At 46.2% G+C, this 20,162-nt stretch overlaps 1 protein-coding gene across 2 annotated transcripts; it reads right to left on the minus strand.

The window, feature by feature from the left end:
• Positions 1–5,486: 5,486 nt before the first annotated feature.
• Mboat4 (membrane bound O-acyltransferase domain containing 4) lies at positions 5,487–13,672 on the minus strand. 2 transcript variants are annotated; one of them, XM_032919043.1, is made up of 3 exons: positions 13,482–13,672; positions 8,842–9,066; positions 5,487–6,480 (listed from the first exon to the last, which is right to left on the minus strand). In XM_032919043.1, exons 1-3 carry the CDS (start codon positions 13,598–13,600, stop codon positions 5,517–5,519), a joined length of 1,308 nt encoding a protein of 435 aa, XP_032774934.1. In that variant the 5' UTR covers positions 13,601–13,672; the 3' UTR covers positions 5,487–5,516. The 2 variants fall into 2 exon arrangements, with proteins under 2 accessions (XP_032774934.1, XP_032774935.1); XM_032919044.1 differs by lacking the exon at positions 8,842–9,066.
• Positions 13,673–20,162: the final 6,490 nt, after the last annotated feature.

Here is a 20,162-nt window from a genome sequence, read left to right on the forward strand (position 1 = left end):
GGGGAATAGAAGTCATCTCAGGTAAGCAGACTCTTTTAGTTAGCACACTGTGGAAGACATAGAGATGCAGCTCCCAGGCAGGGTCAAGTGAGGACTGGTGACAGGTGCAGGTAGGGGCTGGAATGCCGCCCTTGCGAAGGAAATGTCTTTCTCACTTGGCCTTAAACTATGTTCTGCCGTGTCCTGTTTCTGTGGAAGCGGTTCTCCCTCTCTCTTGGTAATGGCGAGAATACTTTGATAATAAGAAGAGGGGTTATGGGATTGGGAGTTAGCTCAGTGGTAGCGCTTGCCTAGCAAGCGCAAGGCCCTGGGTTCGGTCCCCAGCTCGGAAAAAAAAAAAAAAAAAAAAAAAAGAAGAAGAAGAGGGGTTATTTAACTGAACTGAGAACAGGACCCCTGTTGAAGGAATCAGAGAAAGAACTGGAAGAGCTTGAAGGGGCTCGAGACCCCATATGAACAACAATGCCAAGCAACCAGAGCTTCCAGGGACTAAGCCACTACCTAAAGACTCTACATGGACTGACCCTGGACTCTGACCTCATAGGTAGCAATGAATATCCTAGTAAGAGCACCAGTGGAAGGGGAAGCCCTGGGTCCTGCCAAGACTGAACTCCCAGTGAACTAGACTGTGGGGGGAGGGCGGCAATGGGGGGAGGGGGGGGAGGGGAACACCTATAGAGAAGGGGAGGGGAGGCGTTAGGGGATGTTGGCCTGGAAACCGGAAAGGGAATAACAATCAAAAATGTAAATAAGAAATACTCAAGTTAATAAAGATGGGGAAAAAAAAGAAGAGGGGTTATTTGTTATGTGAATATTTTGAGAAGAAACCTTTGTTTAGTCGTATTTCTTTGTTTAGTCTTGCCTCAGTTGTTCCTGGTATCGTGGGAATAACCATCTTATGGTATCTTGCCAAAATGGAAATTGAGGTAATGCATATTCATATCTATATAAGGATTAATAAAGCTTGCAACTGCGTGCAGTTGCTTCTGCCTTTGCTCTGCATCCCCTGTGTCCTGGTCGTGTGCGACTGTACCCAGGGCCCCTACACACTAAATGTTGACTGCACACCAACATTTTTATTTGAACAAGTACATGTTTCTTTCAGTGCAGGCTGGGATGAATTAAAACTAGTAAAGTGGACAAGGTGCCGACAGGTAATCTCAGCTCTCAGAAGATAATAACTGGAGGATTGTGGTTCGAGTCTAGACTGGACTGCATGCTGAGACGCTTTCTCAGATTAGTAAAAGGCATAAAGAAAAAGTGAGTTGACTTAAAATCGATTTAAAGAAACGTCCGACTAAAAAGACGATTCGATAGGTAAAGTGCTTGCTGTGCAAATATCAGGACCTGAGTTCAATCATCCCCTCCCACATCAAAGCAGGGCACAGCAGGGTGTGTGTAATTCCAGCACTGGAGAAGCAGAGGCAAGTGGATCCCTGGGGTTTGCTGGCCAGCCAGCCATTCTACCTGAATTCCTGAGTTCCAGGTTCATTCAGAGAGGGACAGCTTCTCAAGAAATAAGGTGGAACAAGTGAGAAAAACACCCAGTACTTACAAAACACACACACACACACACACACACACACACACACACACACATTTTTTTTTTCTTTTTCTGTTTTGGTTTTCAAGACAGAGTTTCCCTGTGTAGCTCTGGCTGTCCTAGAACTCCCTCAGTAGACCAGGCTGGCCTTAACTGAGATCCACCTGCCTCTGCCTTCCAAGTACTGGGATTAAAGTTGTGTGCTACCACTCCTGACAATTTTGGTTTGTTCTTGTTGTTTGTTTTATATTTGTTGGGTTTTTTTTTTCCTTAAAGAAAAGGAATAATTATATATAGTCCATGTGCCCACAGATGTACCATTCCTTCTGGGCTAAGTTGGAGGTTCTGATACTGTGTGGAACATAAGGAGCAGTGTGTTAGGAAAAAGGAGGACAACTGCCTTACAGTTCCACAGAGGCAGTGTTTGTTTCCGGCATCTGTCTCTTCCTTCGTTATCCTCTAACCCTAACCCCCTAAGGAATTACCAAGTGTTAGATGGTGTCTTAGGATTTCTGTCACTGTGATAAAAACACTTCCCAAAAACAAAACAAAACAAAACAAACCCGGGGAGGAAAGGATTCATTTCACCTTACTTTAAGTCCATGACTGAGGGAGGCCAAGATTGGAAGTCAAGACAGGAGTAGAGAGGCGGGAGCTGAAGCAGAGACCATGGAATGCTTTTTTCCAGGTTGTTCCCATGGCTCCTTCAGCTTGCCATCTGCCCTCCCATGCCAACCTTTCATCAAGCAAATGAGTCACAGACATGCTCACACTCCATCCAGTCTGACGGGGGCGACTCCTCAGCTGAGATCCCCCTCTCTCCAGGTGACTATTTTGTGTCAAGTTGACACAACTAATCAATACAGGTTTGGCTATTCACTTGTTCTCCTCTGGGAAAGATAACAGACTGTCTATATTTCTTGAATCCAATTTCCAAGTTTAGACCTGCATGGATTAAATGCAGTAGTGACTGACTTCATGTCACCGAGAAGGCCTTAGGAAAAGAAATGCACTTCCTCTTGGAGTCACTTAACCAAGCGTGCCTGGGATTTGGATACTCCGTTGCATGCTCTATACCTTCTGTCCTTTGTCTGCCCCATCAGTCTGTATCTGTGCCTGCTTCTGTGTAACTGTCTATTTTGTCTGTGTCTGCTGTGTGTCTGTATGTCCATCCCTAACAAAAGGCTTTGTGTATGGGGAAAGAATGTGACAATTTGCAGAAATCTGTAACAGAGTTTACAAGGAATTAAGTCACTGGCTCCAACTTGTTGGAAACAACCAAAAGAAACTTATTCCAAGCACAACCATTTCATTTTCAGACTCCATTTAATCATAGGGAGAAACTAAATTCAAGGTCCAAGGCTCTAAGGGAGCTGGGGACTTCCCAATAACTGTTGTAAGGAAACAGTTGTTTCCGAGTCTAGACATCTCAAGGACAACTTTTCCATCTCGCAGGCAAGGTCAAAGTTCTTGTTCCCAGCCCCAGGAACCAACTCCTATCCCTATTGATGGACACTCCCTTGTTCAACTTATGTCAAAATATGATTGGTCAATACCAGAGCCCACACCACTCCCCTTGCTTTATGGTTTCCTCCTTTAAATATGCTGTACAAGGTCCCTTCAGGGTCATAATTAGCTCCTGAGTCTTCCTCAGCCCTGATAGATCAGTACCAGCGTGATTACTATAAAATGTCGACATCTGCATTGACCTGATGTTTGAATTAGATTGGATGTATGTTGGATTTAAGCAGACCCCACAACACAACTGATCTTGACTGACCCAGACAACAAACATCATCGTTTATCAATCAGTAAATATTTCTTTCAACCTTTATAGTACATTTTAGGACGTTGCTTTCCATTTCTGTATTTACTGCTGTGATAGTTTGAATGAAAATGTTCCCCTAACCCCATAGGGAGTGGAACTATTAGAAGGTATGGCCTTGTTGGAGAAAATGTGTCTCTAGGATGGGCTTTGAGATCTCAGAAGCTCAAGCCACGCCTAGTGTCATCTTGCTTCCTGCTACCTGCAGATACAGATAGAGAACTCTCAACTCCTCCATCACCGTGTCAGCCTGCATGCCGCCATGCTTCCTGCCATGATGACAATGGACGAGACCTCTGAACCCGTAAGCCAGCCCCAATTAAATGTTTGCCTTTGTAAGAGTTGTCATGATTAGTCATGGTGTCCCTTCCCAGCAGTAGAAACCTTAACTAAGACAGCTGCTTTCAGCAAATGATCCACATGCATTATCTGGGTCAAGGGCATGTAAGAGTATATAACAAAAGATTACAACTTTTCATTAGCTTCGCTCGTAAAAGATGTTTGCATAGGAAGTTCAAGGCCGCGGAAGGTTGGTGCTACACTGTTCTCTGAGAGGCAGGTTAAATAAACAGCTCAGGTACAGAACAGGGAAGCCAGCTTCAGTCTTCAGTGACCTCAAGTGTAGCATTCGCTCATCTGTAAGGTCCAGCAGAAGTTCCAGTCTCGTAGGACGTAAAGAGACGTGTTCAGAATTGGGATGGCCCCACAGACTTAAGTTTTTCAAGCTTATGGCTAGGGCTGAGTTCGTGATAACATGGTTGAGTTTTGTCATTTTTGCTTTCTGTCTGACATACTTTTTGTTTTCTGGTTCGAGTCTCTGTATGAGGCAGGGTTTCACTCTGCAGTACCCAGCAGCTTCAGACTTGGGGTTTTCTTGCCTAGGATTCCTGAGTCCTGGGATTTCAGTTTTGTGCCACCTTGCCTGACTTATATTATCATGTTTCCTAGAGGTGTGTGTGTTGGAGTCCTGGTGCCCAGGGTGGCAGTGTTGACCGACAGAAAAACCTTTAAGAGATGGGCCCCAATGGAGTCACGTGACCCGAAGAGTTGACAGTAGTTTTCATGAGACGTCTTAGTAATTTTCCCAAGAGGAGTGTTAAAGAAAGTAATATTGGTCCTGTCAGCTCTCTGGTTTACTCTGAGATTTGAGTCACTGTCTTTGTACTTCTGCTGTGATGTGACAGAATCCACAGTCAGGACCTTGATATAAGCTAAAACCAACAGACTTTGAGCCTTTAAACCTGAGACCTAAATAAACCTCCTTTTCTTCATAAGTCAGCCTGTCTCTAATATTTAATTTTAGCAATAAGAAGTCCTTTGTGCCAGATTGCTGTAATTCACATCCCAGAATCAACTGAGCCCCCTGGGCACCGAGCATTTGAATCTCAGTGCATATAACATCCTAGAGTGGTTTACAGTGGTAGGATGCTTTTTTTTTTTTTTTTAAATCTGGTAGTGAGGATTGAACCCAGGAGCTCCCATCTGCTGGGCAGACACTCACTCAATCATGCCCTCTCTCCACACCTGACATTTCTATATACAGCTTTACTTCAACATTACTTCCACATTCTAGAAGAGTCCCCGTGCTTCTCCGGTTTGTACCTCAGTAACAACAGGATAGCTTGTGTTAATGTCTTAATTACTGTTCTGCTGTAATGAGATACCGCGACCCCAGAAACTCTTATAAAGTAAGTTATTTAATTGGGGCTGACTTATAATTCCAGAGGTTTAGTCCATCATCAACATGGCAGGAACCATCGCGGCACATGGGCAGACGGTGCTGGAGGAGCTTAGAGTTCTACACACAGATCAGCAGGCAGCAGGGAAAGATACTAAACCATGGCTGGACTTTTGAAACTTCAAAACCCACCCCTAGTGACACACTTCCTCCGACAAACCACACCTCCTAGACCTTTCAAACAGTGCCACCGTCTAAGCATTTAAATATATAAACTTACGGGAGCCATTAATACTCAAACCACCCCAGAAGAGAAGCACATTTCTGTGGCTAGCCCTCACGTTTATCCATTCAATACTTAAAAACTTTCACTATGAAAAAAAAATTAAATACGTTATTCAACAAGGCATCCTCTGGTGTTTTCTAAGCAGTGTTTAATGACTGGGAGGGATGAAGGGGAGGGAAAGCTCTCAGTTACACTTGCGTTTTCTCCTCGCTAATAGAAAAAGCAAAAGGCAGTACGTTACAGGGAAGATACTGTTGTAAGAACAGCACAGCCGGCAGAGAGAGGAAAAGCTCCGGCCCTCCACGGCCAGCATTACGTAAGCAATGATGATCTGAGTGTGGGCCCAAGTGAGGGATCTATAAAGCAGCCGCAGGGGCCAGCATCTGATACATCCATCGGCAAAAGTGTGGATCAGATAGTCCGCTTTCACCATCACAGACCAGCACAAGAAGCCAAACACCTGTCCTGGGTGGAGTCCGTGCCACCAGGCAGAGAAGGCAAAAGTCTGCAGCACGGGCCAGCGCCAGCTCCTCTGGAAGACAAGCCTCTTGAGCCACTGAGCTGTGCTTCGGTTCCACTGCCTCGCGAACAGGGAGATCCTGTGAGTAGTTTCCAATGTCCAAATGTCCACATCGGGGACGTAGCCCTCCTCTCCAGGCCTCTGGCCAGCCTCAGATCCAAAGCCCGCCGCGTGAAGGAGAGAGTCGTCCAGGATCCAGTGGGAGTAGTAGGTGAGTTTAAAGAGCCCAGCGGTGGACCACATGATGTAGATGCACTCCAGTCGCTGGCAATCATCCAGTCCGGCGCCAGTACTCACCACCCTCCTCAGCGCCACCTTGAGGCACTCCAGCCCAAGGATCTGCAGACCCCTCCAGATCAGAGCCCAGAAAGAGATACTCGGATACAAAGAGCTTGGTCTTTGAACGCAAGCCTGAAATCTCTGAAAGGAACACAGGGAGCCTCCCAGCAGGGCAGGGAAAAAGAGCAAATAGCTGATGTAGGGTAGAGCATCCCACAGGTGCTCAGACAAAGAACTCCTGCTCCTGGTGCCCCTCCACGCTGCCTCCACCTTCCCTTCAGAAATGTCCAGGGAGAGAGACGTGACTCTCTGCGTCAAGAGCATGAGGGAAGAAAGAGTGATATAGAACCTGAAAGACATTTAAATACATATGTCTATGAAGCCATTGTATTCATTCTCTTACTCCTGTTCTTGCTTCTCCAACCTGCCCACAGATCTCATAGCAAATCACACTCCACAAACACTCTTATAATACTTCAGAAGCATGCATTATTCCAGGGCAAAAACACTAGTCACACAAAGCAGTGGTATCACACTCCTTTAATACCGGCACTCAGAGGCAGAGGCAGCTGGATCTCTAATATCGAGGCTAACACGGTTTTCAGAGCAAGTCCAGGATCTGCACAGCAAAAATTGCATGCATCTGATGCATACATACATGCTGTCATGTGAGTGCTGGGACTTGAACCTGGGTCTTTTGGAATAACAGTCAGTGCTCCTAACCACGGAGCCATTTCTCCACCTCCTGGTTATAATATTTTAGAATGGCTTATAAACGGCTGGAGAGAGCTCATCGGGCACTTGGGGCTGACAACCCCAGTTCAATTCCCAGGACCCACACGGTAAAAAAAAAAAAAAAAAAAAAAAGAAAAAAAAAGAAAGAAAAAAAAGAGGGAGAGAGAGAGAGAGAGAGAAAAGAAAGAGAGAGAGAGAGAGAGATTTCGCTCCCAAAAGTTGCTCTCTGAACTCCACAGGAGTACTATGTTGTGTACAACAAACCAATGATAAATAAATTAATTAAAATGTTTCTTTAAGGGCTAGAGAGATGGCTCAAAGGTTAAGAGCACTGACTGCTCTTCCAGAGGTCCTGAGTTCAATTCCCAGCAATTACAGAGAGACTGACAACCATCTGTAATGAGATCTGACGCCCTCTTCTGGTGTGTCTGAAGACAACTACAGTACACTCATATACATTAAATATTTTTTTAAAATAAGCAATTAAAGAGAATAATAATGGGAATAATGGGCAGATACTCATCCAACACAATTAAAGAGAGGACAATCACACATGTGCATGATCAGACACAGACACACACGTATGATGACCACGTGACAGCCCAGGAAGGCAGCCATCCATAAGACAAGGTGAGAAGCCTCAAAGGCAGCAGCCACTGTGCCTGTACCATCTCGGGCCCCCAGGCTGTGGACAGACCCAGTTCTGCTGCCCGTATCACCCAGTCAGTTGGCCTTGCATGGCAGCTCTGGCTAGCTAGCATAGATTTTCATTGCATACCTACCCAGCCTTCCTCCCACTCAGGGCCTGTTCAACTCGCCCCTCCGGCCTCTGTCGGGTCCTGCCTTCCTTCTGCAGTCCTGAGTCATCATACCCAGAACAGTAATCCTGCCCACGTACTATCTAATCTTTCCCAGAGAGACAAGCCTTAAGTCATTCTCTATGACCCACCCCAACTCCGCTGAGTTGTGTGCATGCGTGCGTGCGTGCGTGTGTTCGTATGTGTTGTGTTGTGCATGCATGTGTGGACGCTGAAGGAGAACATGTGTGTCTTGCTCAATCGATGTCTGCCTATTCCCTTAGTAGAGTCTGAGTTCCCCTGAGTTCCCAAAGTTTGAACTCAGGTCCTCAGACTTGCCCAGCAAGCACTCTCCAGCCATCTCTCCAGCACACGAGTCTGAAGTCCTTGGTGAACCCTGTCTTGTTTTTCTGTTTGTGGTTTTTGAGACAGGGCCTTCTGTATCCCAGCCCAGTCCTCAGTTTGCTATGTAACTGAGGACCACCTTCAACCACTGATCCTCTCGCCTCTCCCTCCTTGTACTGGGATTGCAGGCAAGTGTCACCATGTCTGGTTTATCGTAATAATTTTTAAAGGATTCTAGAGGTAGTAGGAGTGGCTGATCCCCTGAACTAATAGCAGGTTAGAATCAGACGGGTGACCCGCCCAGTACAGTCATGAGTGACACAGACCTGGGGTAGCCGACAGCCACAGGGAGCCAGGAACACTGGGTCTCAGACTCACAGGTACTTTCTTCCCTAGTCTTCGTCATTCCCACTGACTCACAGCATGTGTCTCTAGCCTGTAATTAGCTCTCAGGTTGGTTGGAGGAAGCAATGAAGCAGGTAAGCTTGAATAAAGATGGCAGCCAGCAGCCACCAGCCAGGCCCTCTGTGGTGGGGCTGTGTCAACGCTGCCAAGGCTGAGAGGAGCAAACTGTCGTCACTCCCAGGCACAATGGCAGCTACAGCGAGCGCCAGGTACTGAGTTCTATGGACTGCAACACGCAATGGCGGTGTGTAGTTATGGGACTGCGTTTGCGTTAGCTGGAACACCACAGCCTGTCAAGGAAGCTATTGCCAGCTTCGTATTCCTTTTCTAGGAAAGGAAGCTGAGCCCTGGGAGAGGCTTAGTAACTTAAGCACATGCTGCACAGATGTGTGAGAATTAGAATCAGCTCAGCCGGACGGGGTCTTTACCTCACAGGGGGAGGCTCACTCAGGTAGTACTCCTTGTAGTGAAGACCCAGGTGGCACAGGGTCTGCCAACCCATCTGAAAGAAGAAGGTCAGCCCATGGACTTCCTGTGGACTGAGGGAGGAGATCAGAGCCACGGCGCAGAGAGCAGGGATGAAAATGAGCAGAGCGTAGGGACCCATGGCGGCCAAAGCCAGGACACCTCCTCCAGCCAGGAGAAAGAGGTACCTGAAAGAAAGGGACAACAAAGTGACATTTAGGACAGTGACTCTTGCATATCCATTGTATGAGTGGCTATAATCACTAGGAACCTGTGGGTGGTTTGAATTTGAATGCCCACCATAGATCGGCTCATATGTTTCAATGCTTGGTCCGCAGTTAGTGGAACTGTTTAGGAAGGCTTAGGAGGTGTGGCCTTGTCGGAGGGGGGATGTTATTTGGGGGTGGGTTTGGAGTTTCAAAAAGCCCATTCTAAAGTTCTCTCTCTCTCTCTCTCTCTCTCTCTCTCTCTCTCTCTCTCTCTCTCTCTCTCTCTCTCTGTGTGTGTGTGTGTGTGTGTGTGTGTGTGTGTGTGTGTGTGTATCAGGATATAAGCTCTCTCTGCCTGTGGATCAGGGTGTAAGTTCTCAGTCCAATGCTTCCTGCCATGATGATAATGGATTAACCCTCCAAAAACTGAACAAGGCCTCAGTTAGATGCTTTCTGTCCTAAGACTTGCCTTGATCACAGTGTCTCTTCACGGCAATTGAACAGGAACTAAGACAGCCTCTGACAGCTTGACCATGGGGCTCTTCAAGATCTGACTACAGAGAAGGGAAATGAGCACGGAGGAGCCGTCACCCCCAGCCCCAAAGCAAATGCCCTTTCCTCCCTTCTCACAGCGTGTACATCAGCCTTGTGTGTTTGAGGGAACTCCAGAGAGGAGACAAAGTGCCTCTCTCAGACAAGTATCTGAACTCATGAGCAGCAAATCTCTGTCCTCCCTTTGTCCTCACTGCTGTACTCCAGTTCTTACGACCTCATGGTTTGCCGTTTTGGCTTTAAGTTTTTATAGTTTATCGACACCCCCTCCCCTTATGAAAATCTGCCATTACTGCAGATCAGTCACTGCAGGGACTCTCCCTCCAGCCCAGGACTGGTCTCTTCCCCACTTTCTTCACTCTGTTCTCAGCTCCCTTTTGCCGCGGCCTGCAGTCTTTCTTCATCTCATGCAATCCATGGCTTCCTTCTTCATTGTGTAAGCCAGAGAACCGTAAACGATCTTGGTTACCTTGCTATTCCCAAAGGAGATGTGACACACACAAAAGACGACTTGCGGGGCACAGTGTCCCACATCTGTAATCCCAACAGTCAGGAGACCGAGGCAGGAGAATCACAAATCCTAGGGCCAGCCTGGGCTATATAGCAAGTTCCAGACTAGCCTGGCATATCTAGTGCTAGACCATGTTTCAAAAAGACTGAAAGAAAAAAGCTTTCGTCTGGTATGGCTTTGCACATTTGGCCAGGTTTACCCAGTTTTCTTTCTTAGTATCACTGCCTTCCTAGGGTGAAGGACATCGGTGACCATTCATTGACACCGAAGGAGTTCAGTGACGGTGTTCATTCTTCAAGCATCCAGGGAAGCGGGACACGATTATCTTCTTCAGCGTTGAAAGGTGCCCACGTGGAAGCAACAGTGTGTGCCCGGGTCCTTGCTCAGAAGCCCCAGGAAGGTGTGAAAAGTCTGGGAGAACCCGTATTATGTGGACTTGGTTCTTCTTTATGCCGTATATGGAAGGTTTCCACTGAAGGAAGGCATGAGAATACGTGTAAAATGGGCTAGACTGGACACAGCGAGGTGAGGGAACAAAACTCGTATCTCTCTACTACTCAGAGCATGGGAATGCTGTCACTGGGGGTGTGTATCTGGCTCTGGGTGAAGTGGCGGGCACTTGTTAGCAACAGTTACCTTCCTGAGACCAGAAGATGGTTCAGTGTGAGACACTCCATTACATATAACTCAAGACCACCCCTGGGCATTCTTTTGAGCCCATTCTTGGGACACTGGCCCCACATCACCCCAATTAACACCGTGACCTCAGCTTTCACTTGCAGCGTGTGCTGGTTTAGGACGAGAATGACTCACATAGATGCATATGTTGAAGTGTTTGGTTCTCAGTGGGTGGACGGTTTAGGGGGGATTAAGAGGTGTGGCCTTGTTGGAGGAGGGGTGTCACTCAACCTCTCTGTCTGCAGATCAGGACGTGAGTTCTCCACTACTGCTCTAGCACTGTGCCAGCCTGCAATCACACTGCCAGCCGTAATGGTCATGGACTAACCCACCAAACTGCAAGCAAATCTCCAATTAAATGCTTCCTCTTAAAAGACACTTGACCGGGGTTGGGGATTTAGCTCAGTGGTAGAGCGCTTGCCTAGGAAGCTTAAGGCCCCTGGGTTCGTCCCCAGCTCGAAAAAAAAAAAAAAAAAAATTTCTTTGGGGTTGGGGATTTAGCTCAGGGGTAGGGCGCTTGCCAAGGAAGCGAAAGGCCCTGGGTTCGGTCCCCAGCTCCGAAAAAAAGAACCAAAAAAAAAAAAAAAAGACACTTGACCGTGATGTCTCTTCACGGTAGGAGAAAAGTAATAAAGCCATTATATAAAAAATAAAGAGGACACTTATTCCTTGTACTGCAGAAGGACAAGATAGGGACACACACACACACACACACACACACACACACAGAGAGAGAGAGAACAGAATTAAAGGATTAACAAACATTAAGTATCTACACATGAATACGTGTAGGATGTATAATTTATTGAGTGCTTTTGATAACATTTCTGAGCTTTCTGCTAGTAATGAGCTGTACAGAGTGGGCTGAGGTCATACAGTCCAGGGTTGAAGGCCAGCCTTGGGTATACAGTGAGACCCTATGGTAGAAACAAACAAGTCAATAATCGTGAGGGTTAGGGGTGTGATTCTGGTAGAACCCTTGATGGCATGTCCAAGGCTCCTGGTTCATCCCCAACACTGAAGTGAGCATCACTGAAAGGAACAGTCTTCCCCTGCCTTCACCTTATAGGTAAAGACAGGGTGCCTCAGGAAGCTGTTTGCATACACACTTCAGCACGTTAGAAAACTCTGTTTTGAGGAGGCCTTAGTGGAAGATGCTTCTGAAAAGTCAACAAGCTATTGCTCAAAGCCACCTCCTACCTTAACTAAGACTTTAATGGAGGTGGTGTGTGTGTGTGTGTGTGTGTGTGTGTGTGTGTGTGTGTGTGTGCGCGCGTGCGCGCGCCCACATGCGTAGTGTATAGTCTTGGGGCTGGAGAAATGGCCCCGTGGTTAAGAACACTTACTGCTCTTGTAGAGTTTGGGTTTGATTCTAAGCATCCACATTGGGAGAGCCACAGCCTCTTGCAACTCCAGTTCCAGAGGATCTGATGCTCTCTGTGATTTTCATCAGCTCTTGCGTGCACATGGCACGCATGCCCACATTCAGACACATAGTCTGAATTGTGGTAATTGTAAATATCAGGCACAGCTAGATTTCTGTTAAGAAGATCCACTGGGTCTAAGAGACAGTGCTTAGCAATAGAGTACATGTTGAACATGTGCAAAGCCCTGGATTCAATCCTGGACCCCACACACATGTGGACAGACACACACACACATGCACACTTGAACACCACACACATGTGGACAGACACACACACACATGCACACTTGAACACCACACACATGTGGACACACACATGAGCACATAGCACCAGCATTTTCAACATGTAGCAAGCCCTGGGTTCAATCCTGAATACCACACACATGTGGACACACACACAGACACACAGCTTCACTAAATAAAAATCTTAGTTTCCTAGATAAGAAAGGCTTTGGGCAATAGCTTGTTGACTTTTCTAAAGGATCTTCCACTAAGACTTGAAACAGAATCTGCTTCTAATGTGTTCACAAAGAAAACACACAACGCAGTTATCCGGTCCTTAGTGGCAATGATTTTAGACTGAATAAGGAATGATCTACCAAGATTTGTTTTGAGTTATTTCTCAAAAGCAAAATAAGCAAAGAAACAAAGACATCTTTAAAAAGAAAAAACTTACACTCAGTTATAGATGTAGCACACAAGCAAGGCTTTCTATACAGTTTAATTTTATGGTAAGCAAAATTCTATAAAACTAAGGCTGCTGGAGATAGGATGTGTGGTCAGCACAGAGGCATACCTTATGGGACTCTGGGATCAACTCAATGCAAACATGAAGTTAATTTCTGAGTCAGTTTTACGCTAACAGAGTGGTTCTCAACCCTGTGGGTCGCGACCCCCTTGGGGTCAAATATCAGTTATCTCACACATCAGATATTTACATCATAAATCATCACAGCAGCAAAAATTAAAGTTATGAAGTAGCAACAAAAAGTAACTTTATGGTTGGGGATCCCAGTAACACGAGGAACTGTATTAAAGGGTCGCACGCAGCATTGGGAAAGTTGAGAACCACTGACAACCATTATCAACCATGGGTGGCAGGGGGAATGAGCCGCCCACACACGCATCTGTTAGAAACAAAGAGTGGGCAATGTGAGACCGTCTCTGCGCTTTCCACCCTACTACCGTAGTTCTAGATGGAAAGGCAGTGCTAGCCATCCAGCCTACCTGGCCCGGGTGGGAAAGGATTCCGTGATGCAGAGATAATTAAACAGAAGCGCAAAAGGGAAAGCAGCCCCTTGATAAAGTGATACAGGATGGAGAAAGAAGAACTGGAGCCAATCCATTACGGAACCGGAACGCACTGTCCTTCCTAGAGTTCCTAGGCCGTGCCCTTGTGCTAGGGAAGTCACACCCCGGCTCTCCGAAGCCTTTTTATGTGGCGCAGAAAGGCCTGCGGGACAAAAAGAAATGGAAGCGTTGTAGATAAGCAATGTAAAGGTTGGCTTCCCAGCAAAGAGGCGGAACCATGGAAACCGAAGCATGCCGGTGTTCTCTCACCTCTCAGTGTTTACTGAAAAGCCACTCTCAGAGGCCCTACCTTGCAGGCGGTGGGGCATATTATCTGCCCTTCCGGCCGTCACACTCCATTTTCACATACCATATTTTCTTCACAAAGCTCATGAGAAAAATCAATGGTTGTGGACAGAAAGGCCCAAGACCAAAGGATGCAGATTCACGAGACAAAAAATATGATTCTTCGGGTTGGGGATTTAGCTCAGTGGTAGAGCTTGCCTAGGAAGCGCAAGGCCCTGGGGTTCGGTCCCCAGCTCAAAAAAAAAAAAAGAACCAAAAAAAAAAAAAAAAAATATGATTCTTCAACCACCTCTCTTAGAGTGGCTTTTCTTCAAAGCAGCATCGCCCCTCCTGAATCACGAACCCGTCGCTGGATTAGTTTATTTTCTGCCCTTGACAAGCAGAGCGAGAGATCTATAAGGGGCAGGACCCTGCTTCATTTATCACAACATCTCCAGCACAGACTAAGGATACAATGTGCTTTGATTCAATAAACATTTATTAAAGTTAAGGTTTAGAGAACAAGAAAGTGTGGGAAGAAGAAAAATTTTTTTATAAAATCTTTTCTTTGGGAGATGGATAATGTAGAGGAGACTTGCTTAAAGCAAGACAAGAGCGAGAAGCCATCTCTCGGCTAGCGGAGACCTTTCTGCTTAGCCTGGACGTTGCAAAGGATCCTTACCCAGCCCGGGCTCAGTACATTTGAGGAGGGAGCTACCAACCATGCACTAGGCACTCTGGTGTTGAAGAAAGAATGAAAAGCCTCCAGAGTCTTTCTCTCGTGGATCTCATTTCTGGGGGAGTCAGTACAATAAATAAATTCAGCTTAATGAGATCTTATGAGTAGAATAGAATTAGAATTAGAAGGGTAGCCTGCGTTTTATTACAGGACACCATGTTCTGGCTATCTGTCTCTCTCCTTGAAGCTTAATCCTCAAGGAGATGGTATTAAAGGGCGGGGCTTTGGAGATTCAACGAGGAACTCTCTGCCCTCCTGTATATGACTAGTGTCTTACCGAAGGGCTTACCGGAACGTATTCCCACTCCATGAGGCTGCAGTGACAGGCGCCATCTGGGAAGAACTGGCCCTCACCATAGAACCTATAACGCCTTGATCTCAAACTTCCCAGCCTCTAAAATGATGGACCAGATTACTATTATTTGGCCCCGACGCAATGCCACATAAAACATGCTAGAGTCCGAGGGATCTGAGAACTTCAGCTTTAACTCGGCACAGCTGTGCCAGCCATTCACTCAGCAAATATCTATCCCCCATCATTTTCTGTTACTTAAATTTCCATCATTGCCTACAGGTCTCAGGATGTCTTTGCTCTTGTCTGTATTGTGCTCAGTTAGGTCTTAGGGCTGTTGCTTATGCTTCTCCATTGAATTTGCTACAACAGATTTGTTTTTTAAAGTGTGTGTGTGTGTGTGTGTGTGTGTGTGGAAAGGAGTCAGGCATGGAGGCCAGATGACCATATCCGTTCCCCTGGAGCTGCAGTTACAGGCATCTGTGGGCCATCTGTCGCGGACGGGACCTCTAGAAGAGCAGGAATCTGTCTTAGCCACTCTCCAGTGCCTATCACACATTCTTTACCCTTCAGCCATATCTCATATACTCCCTCTTCTTCCTGTGTCTTCTTCCTCTCATTCTTACCTCCTTCTCCTCTTAAGAGCGGTCTGCTCTGTAACCACTGAGCCATCTCTCCAGCCCCTCCTTTCGCTCCTTAATTCTAACCTTTCCTATCATTAATTATCCCTAAAATCTGTGCAGCATGACAGTGTCTTCCTTTCCCCCTCCCAACTACTTTACCTGATTCATGGTTTTGTTTTTTTTGTTTTTCGTTTTTTTCTTTTCAAAGTTATCTAGGGCTGTGCATATGTGTGGTTCTAAATGTGAACTCTCAACTTCCTGTTCCTGCCAGCATGTCCACCAATTGCTGGCCTGCATCAATTCCGCTGTCATGGACTCTTATTTTTCTGGATCAGAAAGCCAAAATAACCTTTTTCTTCCTTTATCTCAGTAACAAAACAGTAACTTATTCGAAGTAAAAACAGACAAACTGTAAAAGGCCAGGCCTTTAATCTCAACACTGGGGAAGCAAAGGCAGGAGGATCTCTGTGAGTTCAAGGCCAGCCTGATCTACACTGCCAGTTCCAGGCCACCCAGGGCCACATAGTGAGGTTGTCTCAAAACAACAACAAAAACACCAACACAAATAACCCTGAAGAAAACCTCAGCAACAGGACAGACCAAGGAGAGGACAGAGTGTTTGATCTTACAGACACCTGAAGGAACTGGAACATTCCAAGGACAAAGGTGAAATAATAATATTAAAAAGCACAAATGGGGTCTGGACAGGTGGCTCAGTGATTAAGAGCACTGACTGCTCTTACAGAGGTCCTGAGTTCAATTCCCAGCAACCACATGGTGACTCACAACCATCTGTACTGGGATCCGATGAACTCTTCTAGTGTGTCCGAGGACAGCTGCTGTATACTCATATAAATAAAAATAATTCTCTTTTTAAAAAGTATGAAGGGGAAGTCCAAGATCTACTCAATAGTCTAAGACAAAGTCTATGGGTTACAGACATACAAGGTGAAGAATCTTATCCTAAAATCATAGAAAACAGTTTCAAAAGAATGGCGACAGGAAATGCCCCCACAGTTTTAGGGAGACACAGGAAGCATATACAGGAAGCACTTAGGCAGGCAGACCAGAAAAGAACCTCCCCGGTCATATTGTAGTTAAAATACTAACATAGAGGACCTCCATAGAGGCTCCCTCCTGCCCCTGCAAAAAAACAGACTAAAAGAACTCATGACCACCAAGCCATCTCTACAGAAGACCCAAAGAAATCTTTTGAGACTGAAGGCAGAAACAAGTCCCTCTGAGAGACAAAAAAAAAAAAAAAAAAAAAAAAAGAATAATAACTTTCTCGGACACACTAGAGAAAGTGTTAAGTAAGACAGAGGAAATAAACACCACTATAAAAATCAGGAAATTGGGGCTGGAGAGATGGCTCTGTGGTTAAGAGCACTAACTGCTCTTTCTTCCCGAGGTCCTGAGTTCAATTCCCAGCAACCACATGGTGGCTCAAATCATCTGTAATGGGATCCAATGCCCTCTTCTGGTGTGTTTGAAGACAGCTACAGTGTACTCATATGAATAAAATAAATCTTTAAAGAAAAAAAAAATCAGGGGGTTGGGGATTTAGCTCAGTGGTAGAGCGCTTGCCTAACAAGCGCAAGGCCCTGGGTTTGGTCCCCAGCTCCGAAAAAGAGAAAAAGAAAAAAAAAAAAAATCAGGAAATTGGCAGGAGCTGTTTTTTGAATAACCAAGGATGACCTTGAACTTGTAATCCTCCTTGGGCTGGGTTTTTGGATGTGCCATAGCCAGTTTCGTGTGTCTCTACGGAATGAACTCAGGGCTTCATGCACGCTAAGCAAGCACCCTACCAACTGAACGCCCCCAACACACTCCCATTAAGACATTTCTTGGTGTGATTAAGAGTCCATTAACCTAATTAAGAAACAGATTCTCCCAGATAACCTTCGGTGGGCCTGATCCAATCAGTTTAAAGTTTTCAGGGCAGCACTGAAGCTTCCCTGGGAAAGAAATTCCACCTATGAGCAGCACCTTGGACGTCCAAATGAAAAGTCCCAGTTTCTTCTATGGGTTTTGAACGTGTACAAACTAATTCCTAGCAAAACCCTCGTGATTCACATCTTCTGCTGGTTCTGTTTCTCAGAATGGATCCTGACTATGCCATCTGGGACTTAGAGGATTAGAAGAATGCCCCGGGACAGGGGTGGGGTGGGGTGGGGTGGGTGGTGGTAAGGAGGTGGCAGATTAGCTTGAAGTCTTCAAAGTGTAATAGCACGAGATAACCTCAAAAGAGCCAAGTACATACATGCACACATACATACATACATACATACATACATACATACATACATACATACATACATACATACATACATACATACATACATACATACATACTTGTAATGAGAAGTTTAAAGACTGGATTTGATGTTCAAAAGAGATTTTGACAAGAAAAGCCATGGATGAGGCTTAGGGAGGAAGGTGATTCTAGAGGTTAAACGTAGAGCGAACTAACGATGAGGGTCAGGGCTGCTGGGGTTAGGGTAGACTTGGTGCAGTAAACACTGACAAGTGGAAAAAATGATTTTCCAGGAGGCAGGGCGGCAGGACGCGCAGGTAAATTTCATCTGTAGGAGTGAGACAAGCCAAGCGGAACCCGGAAAAGCAAACCGTCTGCAGTACGCAAGCGCGAGCCTGCAAAGCCGAAGGCCCTTCTCTCCGGCCCCGCCCCTCCCGGCCGTGCCAGGCCCTGCAATCGGATGTAGACATCATCGCTCTAGCCAGGCTGCAAGGTCGATCTCAGCTCTTCCTGAGACTCGGGCCTGAGGATGGCGGAGAAGACTCAAAAGAGGTGAGTGTTAACACCTCCGCAGGGGCGGAACCTGTCTCAGGTCGCATTGTGGGGGCACTGAGATGGTGTATAGATGGCTGGTTCCGTAACCCCATACCTGGCGTCCGCCGGATATGGGGGCGGGGAGGGTTTGTTCCGTGACCCCCACCCATCCCTGCACGCCTGCGCAGACTCCATTGGGGCTGCGTTGGGGGACTCAGGGAGTCTGCGAAAGGTTGCAAGACGCCGCCCAGCGGTGGCTACACCGTCGACCCTGCCTCTGGTCAGGAAGAGGGAGACCTGGAGGAAGTCACTGAAGCTGTCATCCTTCTGTCCAGTGCCTGAGAGCCTAGGGCCAGCAGCTATGGCTTTTTCTGTCCCGGTCTTCACCAGTGGGGACCGTTGGTGGGACGAGACTGGATGGATAACAGAAAAGCATATAGAGCCATTTCATTTGGCTATCTACCGGTTCGAACTATGTCCCATACCCGCCACCTACTTACCTACCAGTTCGCACTATGTAGCCTTTTTTTTCCGAACCTACTATGTAGACCAGGCTAGCTTTGAACTCAAAGGGATTCCTTTGCCTCTGCCTCCTTTGTCCTGGGATTAATGTCTTAAGCCCCATTTTTTTTAACCTATATGTATATGCATATACATCTGCGTACATATTCGTATACGTCTGTGTCCAGGTGTGTGTAGGTGAGTGCAGAGGTCTCCAAAGCCAGAAGAGGGCGTGGATCCTCCAGAGTTATGGGAGGTTGTGAGATATCTAACATGGATGCTGAGACCTGAACTCTGGTCCTCTGGAGGAGCAGCAGTTGCTTTTATACTGGAGTGCTCTTACCTTCTGAGCCACCTCTCCAACTCTTCTGCTAACTTACCAAAACCCATGTTGTCTCCAGTGCCAGAAGTTAAAATTGAGGTTTTTCTTCTGCTTGCATGGGCGATCTGTCACCTCTTTCATAAGCTAAAGAGAAACAGATCTGCTCTAAGCATCACTTTCACTGCAGCATGCGAACAGCCTTCAACTTATCATCTGCTAGGTCTTGCTTCTCACTGTACCCCACCACCAATAGATGAAGTGGGTCCAGGGGCAGATGTTGATAACCGACTGAAACCAGTTCATCTAGTCATAAATCTATTAATACTTACGTTCTGCCTTCCTGAGAAATGTGTTAATGGACATAAACAGTACCAATTTGGAATCTCTTCTATCCTTAGCCAATCAGATTCTTAGGTGCTACGTAATGAATGCTTCGTGGGAAGCCTGAAGGATGCAAGTAATCGCAGGAAATTAGAGGTAAAATGAGAGTGGTTATGGAAGCTAGGCGTGGTCTTGGATGACTTTAATCCCAGCTCTTGGGAGGCAGAGACAAGATGTCTGAATTTGAAGCCAGCTTGGTCTACATCCTACATAGTGAAACCTGGTGTGGGGGAGGTGTGTTTAAGTAATAGTAAAAACTAACTTATTTGACCAGAGCTTTAAACAATGCTATATTTTAACATCAAAACCACTTTAAGTGAAAAGCATGTAACATATGACACTTTAAAAAGTGGTGAACCAGAGTTGCTGGCACATACCCTTAATCCCAGCACTCAGGAGGCTGAGGCAAGCAGACTTACAAATCTGAGTTCGAGGCCAGCCCAGTCTATGTAGTGAGTTCCTATGCAGTCAGGGCTACATAGAGAGTCCCTGACTCAAAACAAAACACTAACAAACCCAAACCATATAATAAATAAATAATGCTTGGGCATCCAAAGAGAAGCATTCAGTTATCACAGGACAAAGATCTAGAGAGACAAGGTGTTTCTGGGCAACCTTCAGCCCAGCACCTCGAATACTGGTGTCAGAGCAGTGACGCCCCAGGAGTGAACTTTGCTTTAGGAA

The sequence above is a fragment of the Rattus rattus genome, chromosome 13 (genome assembly GCF_011064425.1).
Source record: "Rattus rattus isolate New Zealand chromosome 13, Rrattus_CSIRO_v1, whole genome shotgun sequence".
Lineage (NCBI taxonomy): Eukaryota > Metazoa > Chordata > Mammalia > Rodentia > Muridae > Rattus > Rattus rattus.

Coding starts and splice junctions, on each gene's coding strand:
- Mboat4 (XM_032919043.1), bottom strand. CDS start 13,600: ATGGATTGGCTCCAGTTCTTCTTTCTCCATCCTGTATCACTTTATCAA. Junction 9,067..13,481: donor TCCTTTCCCACCCGGGCCAG/GTAGGCTGGATG, acceptor CCTTTCTTTCAG/GTACCTCTTTCTCCTGGCTG. Junction 6,481..8,841: donor AGTGAGCCTCCCCCTGTGAG/GTAAAGACCCCG, acceptor AATGTCTTTCAG/GTTCTATATCACTCTTTCTT.